This window comes from Habropoda laboriosa, unplaced genomic scaffold (assembly GCF_001263275.1).
Source record: "Habropoda laboriosa isolate 0110345459 unplaced genomic scaffold, ASM126327v1 scaffold38, whole genome shotgun sequence".
Taxonomy (NCBI): Eukaryota; Metazoa; Arthropoda; class Insecta; order Hymenoptera; family Apidae; genus Habropoda; species Habropoda laboriosa.
In genome coordinates, this window is record NW_017100163.1 from 423,120 (window position 1) to 431,483 (window position 8,364).

The 8,364-nt window shown below is 34.2% G+C and overlaps 1 protein-coding gene across 1 annotated transcript; it reads left to right on the forward strand.

Annotated features, from left to right (window-relative positions):
* Positions 1-414: 414 nt before the first annotated feature.
* Positions 415-5,984, forward strand: LOC108578479 (protein bicaudal D). The gene is given in 7 exon segments (XM_017941826.1): positions 415-857; positions 1,107-1,235; positions 1,317-2,180; positions 2,241-2,387; positions 3,393-3,803; positions 3,924-4,164; positions 5,687-5,984. Coding segments are annotated over 7 exon segments (2,283 nt in total). The 5' UTR covers positions 415-647; the 3' UTR covers positions 5,968-5,984.
* The last annotated feature ends 2,380 nt before the right edge of the window (positions 5,985-8,364 follow it).

Consider the following 8,364-nt stretch of genomic DNA (forward strand, 5'->3'; position numbering starts at 1 on the left):
ACAAAAACAGTAGTCTATAATAATAGATTATTATTGATTTATATTGTATGAGAAATTTCTTGATGAAGTTTTATTTGATACTTTGACACATGAAAATGTACCATACATTTCTTGAAAGATGAATCAACAAAATGAATCCCATGAATCTCATCAGTTAGAATAGAGGATTTTCATTTATTATTTAAGGTTTTAAGTAATAGCCTGAGGACATATGTAGTGCGTTTAAAGATAGGAAATTTTTATAATAAAAGAAAGGTGAGATATTTATTCGTTCTAAATGAAAGGAAATCATTAAAATTCCAGTAACTAAAAATTACAATGTCATGTAGCATAATATAATGAAACGGTGGAATCGTGGAACGGGAATCTAGGAACATGGAACATGTGTAGGAACATGTATCCGGTTCGTGTGAGTTTCCCCGTGCCCTCTCGCCTTAATCTCACGTCTGTCAAACGGTCGTGAATTTTCGGAAGATGTGAGGCTTTGGAAAGCGGGCACGCCAAGAAAATTGCGTTACAAACTTTCGCATGATGCCTTGACGTTCAAAACACATTACGGCTGCCGATGCTTCGATTTATTTACGGTAACGACGAGGAAGCATTTGACGGAAAAGGGAGCGAAGTAATTTTGGACGGTGCGCACAGCAATGGCCTCGACAGAAGAAGTCACGACAGAGGAGCTCAGGATCGAGATCGAGAGACTTTCACGGGAACTAGATTTAGCTTCTACAGAAAAAATACAATCTGCTCAATACGGTCTCGCTTTGCTCGAGGAGAAGTCTACTCTACAACAAAGATGCAACGATCTCGAGGCCCTCTACGAAAACACGAAACACGAGCTAGAAATCACGCAAGAGGTTAGTTCAATTTTCTTTTACATTTCGGTGTATATAAATTGCCTAGTTGTCACTTATCGAGAAACTTCTGTAATGATTAGTTGTATTTTTAATTTTTAATTTTGTTAACATATGTTTGCTGTAAATCGGATCATGATTATTGGGTATTAATTATGCTATGTTCTAGTAAGGCAATTAAACGTGCTTACGTTTTATTAAAATATTTATTATCATTAAAGAAAGATTTATTATTATTATTATAATCATAAGTTTCAGACAACTACAAAACTGACCACAAAAAGTGGCATAGAACAAGAAGAAACTCTTCTTAACGAAAGTGCTGCTCGAGAAACATCCCTTCAGATACAAATTATTGAGTTGGAAAATGAAGCAAAACAGGTACATGTCTTATTTTTAAAGACAAAAATAATAACTTTTTTGTTTTATATATTTTTCATTTAATATTGTTTTATTATTCAGTTGCGACATGAATTGGAGCGTGTGCGAGCAGAATGTGATCATGCGCTGCAAGAAAAAGAAGAAGTTGGAAAAGATCATCAACAAGCAGAAACAGAAAAAAAAAACTTACGTTTTATGTTACGTGAATGTAGATTTCGAGAAGCTCGACTTCTTCAAGATTACTCAGAATTGGAAGATGAGAATATTTCATTACAGAAACAAGTGTCTGGTTTAAGGTCCAGTCAAGTAGAATTCGAAGGTGCCAAACATGAAATAAGAAGATTGACAGAGGAAGTGGAACTTCTAAATAGTCAAGTTGAAGAATTAACAAATTTAAAAAAAATTGCTGAAAAGCAAATGGAAGAAGCTCTTGAATCTCTGCAAACTGAGCGTGAAGCTAAATATGCTCTGAAAAAAGAGCTAGATCAAAGAATTAATAGCGAATCAATTTATAATCTTAGCAATCTTGCACTTTCAATTAGAGAAATTACAGAAGATCAAACAATATGTAGTGATGGAGAAGATGATTCCCCTGCATTACGCAGAATTGAGGCAGATTTAAAAACTCAAGAACCAGGTACCTCTGCTACTGATAAGCAAGTTGATTTATTCTCTGAAATTCATTTGAATGAATTAAAGAAACTAGAAAAACAATTAGAATTAGCAGAATCTGAGAAAGCTCATCTTACACAAAATTTACGAGAATCGCAATATGCAGTTGAAAAAAGTCAGAATGAATTACAATCCTTTGTTGCGCGCATAGTGCAGTTAGCAGCTCATGTGCAGTCATTACATCACCTTCATTCCAAATTACCCGAGAAACAAACTGAAGAAACAACATTGGATAAGTTGAATCAAGTGTGTATGCAAAATATATTAAAATAAGTTTTTATCAATTTCTTACAATATTTTGGACTTGTATGTATTATTTATGTTTTATCGTAGGCAATAGTGCAATATCACCAGTGGAGTACTATGTCTGCACGTGAAGTAAATCAACTTCAGAAGGATCTAGCTGAATTAGAAAATGGCTTAACTATATCTGATTCAACTCAACAATTACGTACAGAATTAACAAATCTGAGAAACAAGGTATATTATTTTTTATCATTTTCTTCATATTTTATTTTACTCTTTTTAGTTTCATCTATTTATGGTCGTCCTTTTATTTTTTTTTCATTTTTGTATAATGCTCTTTGTCTCATAAATTTATAAACAGCATCATTGCGGCAAATATTGTGAAGAATAAAAATGTAAGTCGATACGTGTAAAAATTTCAAATGTAAAAATTCGGTACGTGTAAATAACAAATAAACTGTGACTCTGACACAATGACATTTAACATTCAAAATTTAGACTTTGAATAGAAATTATGGCATTTCAGATCCCAGAGTCAGAGAAGAGCCTTCGAGAAAAGGTTGGAACGTGTGGTCCCTTTGACATATTTACCAACTATTATAATAACAATTTTTTCTTTTGGCTCCTTTAATGATCCGTACAGATTGCTTTTCAGTGTCCTAACAAATCATCGTTGCTTTTGATTATTTCATATTCTTAACTACACATGTTCCTGTGGCTACTTACGAATATATCATCGTAAATTCTGTAAACTCTTTTGTGAAAATCTTTACAAATGTTCTATGTGTTCTACCCTATTATTTTCACAAACGAGTTGACACATCAGCTGTCTATTTGAATGTTCTTTCATCAAATGCTCGAATAAATGTACGGATTTCAATCGCTATGCACTGTGGCTTTAAAATAGAATGTGCTTAGGAACAAAAACTCAACGAAAACTCTTCTTCTACTGTCGTTTCCACTTGCATCTAACGTAGCATGAGTCAGACTCACAGAGCCTGTTTGCACGACGTTCAAACAGACATTCTATACATGATCTTCTAGTCTTGCAAAAAAAAATCACTTCAATTGTCAAGTACCTTTTTTTTTAAATGTAAACAATCTGACTTTACAATCGAAGTTTTTAAAACTGATATTACATATATAAAATCGCAATGAATATACAGCAAATGATAAAAACAGTCTTGTCTGTACCAAACAATATTCATACGAATATAAAAATTGTTTACTGTATTTCAGCTTTTAGATACAGAACAAAGAAGCTTGCAACTCGAATCCGACATTGCTACTCTTTCGACTCTCGCAGTGGAAGCTGGCGGTTTCCTCGATTCTGCACAAAATGACTTGCAAAATATCTCCGACGAGCTTGCTCAACTTTATCATCACGTTTGCACTGTTAACGGAGAGATTCCTTCACGGGTGGTTCTTGATCATGAAAAGATCGTTCCCGAGAAGGAGGAGGAGAATGGAAAGATAGAATGGTGCAGGACGTTGTTCAAGACCGACATTCAAATTAATGACTTAGAGAGTCTGAGCAAAGCGAAAGAAGTCGCGAAACATATAGAGACTGCTATGGATCAGATAAAGCATTTGAGAAGCGCCGTAGAGCACACAATTGAACTTTCCAAAGTCAAAGGAATGCAGTCGAATGTCTGCAATGTTTGCGAGGGTGAGCCGGAGGAATTTCTTAATTTTACCTTGCTTATTCGATTGATGCATAATTTGTGATATACCGTTTTTTCATTGCAAATTACAGGATCCGGTAATGAGAACAAGGCGGAAGTGGCAGACTTACAAGAGCAAGTAATTAGATTGAAGGCACTGCTGTCGGCTAAACGCGAGCAAGTTGCGACCTTGAGAACAGTGCTGAAGTCGAATAAAAATACCGCCGAAGTGGCACTTACGAACTTAAAGGGCAAATACGAGAACGAGAAGAGTATTGTTAACGAGACTATGTTGAAACTAAGAAATGAACTTAGAATGTTGAAGGAGAATGCAGCAACATTCTCAAGTAAGTTAATCGTAAAGTTCAATTAAATTATTATAACAATGTATACGCTATTGTTATAGTAGCGATATTTAAGACGATACTTACGAGCATAGTTAATTATCCTTTTCTTCTATTTTTTGTTTTACTAACATTCTTATGTTAACGTATTAACATAATACTAATATAATTATTACCAGCATTTATGTACATTTTATTACTTCTAACGAGTTGCGCTGCAGTTGACTATGCATTCGCACTGAGAGTTTGATATCAACAATATGCTTTATTTCATAATAAAATACATTCATATACTTCTCTAAATATACAGGGTGTTTCGTTTGACTGGAAACAATGGAATACCTCACGGGAGTTTGAAGTTATCAAAAAAATATTTTTACAAAAGTTGTTTGGAATCAAGGGGGACATTGTATAATATAAATAATTTTGCAGTAGGTGCAGGGGGGGGGGGGGGATAATGATATCATTCCATGCAGAGAAAGTCATAAATTAGATCCGGAGTTAGATGAACGCAAGCTGCTAGCGTACGTGGCTGTATCGGCTTGTAGTTATGTCACGTCAATTAGGCTGTGCACTGGTTTCTTATCTCCCCTTATGTCTCGACCTTAAAGGTTCTTTTCACGTGACTGCGCTATCCATTTATACCAAATTAATTCTTCCATTTTTCACCAAACGTTCTCCCTACTATGAAGGAAGTGCCAGTATTGTAAAAAACTGTACGTAAATGGATTTTCGTCTTCACTGTTACGATATTGGCACTTCCTTTATAGTAAGGAGAACATTTGGTAAAAAATGGAAGAATTAATTTGGTATAAATGGATAGCGCAGTCATGTGAAAAGGACCTTTAAGATCGAGACATAAGGGGAGATAAGAAACCAGTGCACAGCCTGATTGACGTGGCATAACTACAAGCCGATACAGCCACGTACGCTAGCAGCTTGCGTTCATCTAACTCCGGATCTAATTTATGACTTTCTCTGCATGGAATGATATCATGTGTTAGGTCATTGTATTCGTCTCAACAAACGTTACTATACCATGAATTCAAAGATACAGGGTTCTATTTAAAAAAATTAACTTGACTTTGATATCCCCCTCCCCCGCCCACTGCACCTACTGCAAAATTATTTATATTACGCAATGACCCCCTTGATACCAAACAACTTTTGCAAGAACATTTTTTTGATAACTTCAACCCCTCGTGAGGTATTACATCGTTTAAAGTTAAACGATATACCCTGTAGTATAATACGTATGAGACATGTTGAAGAATACTAATGTGAAACTAAAATTGTTACTAAAAACGAAAATCACTAATAACTTACAACTTACAAAGAATTTCTTGTACTTTTATTATCTTGTAATACTTAAACTAGTCATTGAAGATGTTACATTACTCACTACGATTTTTAAGAATAATTTTTCTTCTTATACAACTAATGTTTCGTTCTTTAATTTAATATCATGCTCTTCATGGGCTCCTTCGTATTTGGTGTTAATACCTGCTAACCACACTCTCCTCAGGTTTACGTGCAGTGTTCGCCGCACGTTGCGAAGAATACGTGACACAGGTTGACGAGTTGCAACGTCAACTAGCCGTGGCGGAGGACGATAGGAAGACATTGAACTCGTTGCTACGATTGGCGGTTCAACAAAAGCTCGTTCTGACCATGAAACTGGAGGAGTTGGAAGTTGATCGAGAATTACGAAGCACTCGAAGACACGCCACTAGTGCAAATGGACGAGGTAGAATGCGACTGATGCAACAGACGAACCGTCCTCATTTAGGCAGAGATTTCTTCTAGAAAATGATGAAGATGTGGAGCAAGCTGTTTTGAGAAAAACGAGGATTTTGAACTTTTCAATTTTTTATTGCTCAACATCGGACTATTCATACGACTAGAAAAGAATAGAAACAATTAACTGCGCTTTTCGAACGTTGCTTTTTACGATAGTCACAGTATGAAAAAAGAAAATCAATTCTGCGTTACATATACTTTCTTTGACGAGTAATTCACGATAGAAATAGAATAGAAAGGGTACAGAAACGTTCTTGTACCATTTTGTAAGAATATTTTTGCAAAATTCGACCCTATTCAATAAGGATGAAAGATGAAAATGGTTGTCCTCGTTATGAAGAGAATTCTTTTTCAATATGCTTTAGGTAAAAGACGCAGAGCAGGATGTTTTTGGAAAGCATTAAATATTCATATTCTCTTGAATCGAAGTTGCTCCATATCGTAGGATTTTATAGGAAACTCTGCCTTTCTGTTACCAATATTGTTAGTAAAGATGTCTGGCAAGCATAGAATGTATACTTCTGTTGTGCAAGATTTTTTATTTCGTGCGACATTGTTACAGAATTGTTTAAACATTCTATGCTTGGAGATTTATTCATGGAGAATCTTCTAATCGATTCCCCGCGAGTAGCACGCTTAATGATATCTATAATGAATTGATTTTTAATTGATTTTTAATTGATTATTCTTTCTTAAGAAAGATGTACGTTTTAATTGTATATGTGTTTATTTCTACATTTTTTTTTAGCAATTGTATTCTTTTTTCGTAGCTAGATCTATACTTTTTCTTTCCAGTATGACGTTAGGTATCATTGTGTAAACGTATAACAAATAATTCCGCATGGATGGTTCATATGGTTATATAATAACTATAATGACCGACACAGACTTTTTTGTATTAATGGGAATGCACGATAAAATGAACGTATACTGTTTTTTAGGTAAACAAACGAAAGGAAAAACGAGAACTTTACATTGCATACCATAGAGACAATATTATTGTGCGCGATAGTAGCGTTTATAATCAAAGTAGAATGAAAGAAACACCGTAGACGTTGTAGAATTGAGAAATCTAAAAAAAAACCATACAGAGTAGCAGAATAACTGAATTAGGGACCCATCTCCAAGTAGATTCTCAGATTAACAAGATGGTTTGTTCGTGACAGAGAAGTATTATTTGACCGTTTGCACGTAAATATTATTTTACCTGTATTTCATTTTACATTTTTTACATTGATCATTGTTTTCTCGATGTCTCTGGTACAATGGCATTTTAACTCGTTTTTGTTTCCTAAATTGTTGTATGATAGTACTTCGTGATTTTGGAGAAAAAGTTTTTCTGGAGAAAAAGAATTTTTTTTTTTAATAGTTTCTTTTATGGAACTCAGCATAAACAGGCTTTAAATCAATTTTATTCAATCAGTTTGGCAGCTTCTTATTATTATATTTATAATTATTAGTGCTATTATTGCATTTGCTGCTGATATTTTTATTATAGTATTTTTAATTGTTGTTAATTTATCGCTATTTATCTATTTTAACTGTCCTTTCGAAACTAGCAGCTGTACTTTTTGATATTGATCAGTTTAACCGATCTCTACTTTTTTTATCATTTGTCGGAGCTATTAATTAGCAAAATGCAACAAACTGATTACCAATTGTAATCGAAAGTGACTGTATGTTATTCACGAATATGCACGCTACTTTTCTCGTTTCTTTAACGCTTATTGCAACCTGTTGATTTATACATTTGTTAATTCGAAATCAGATTCGTTGTAATCCACAATTTTTTTTTGTTATTTTCATTTCATTCTGTCGAAGCAGAATGTTACGAGTGTAAGGTAAATGAAAAACAAACGAAAAAGAAAACAAGAGGAGAGAGCGTAAAAAGTGGCACGACGTTGATTTGTAGTGCACGCAAACGAAATTTCCATTTCCATGAAAAGAAAAAAAAATGTACGCGCATCTAATGTCTCTGCGAGATTCGTCCATCGAATCGAAATTTCGATCGAGCGCCGAAGTGCGCGCGAGCGTGTGTGTGAGCGTGCGTGTATTTTCGTAGAGATGCAGAAGCATAATGTGCTTGGTACATTGTGCAGGATATTTAAATGCGTTTTTTACTGTACAATTTGTACACTCATTATAGTTTTTGTACCGAGATCCACATGATTTTCAAGTCTTGAGAAATTTCTTGTATTCCAATGTTTATCGAAAAGCAAGAAGAAGAAAAAAGAAAAAGAAAACTGTTTAATATTTATTGCATACGCTTTGTATTCAACGGATTTACGCTTTTACTTAGAGTAATATTTATTTTGAGTCATGATGAAATTTTTATGTAAGGAGTATATCCTGCATGTGTACGTAACGTGTACGTTTATTATGAACCGTCTTTAATCAAATTTG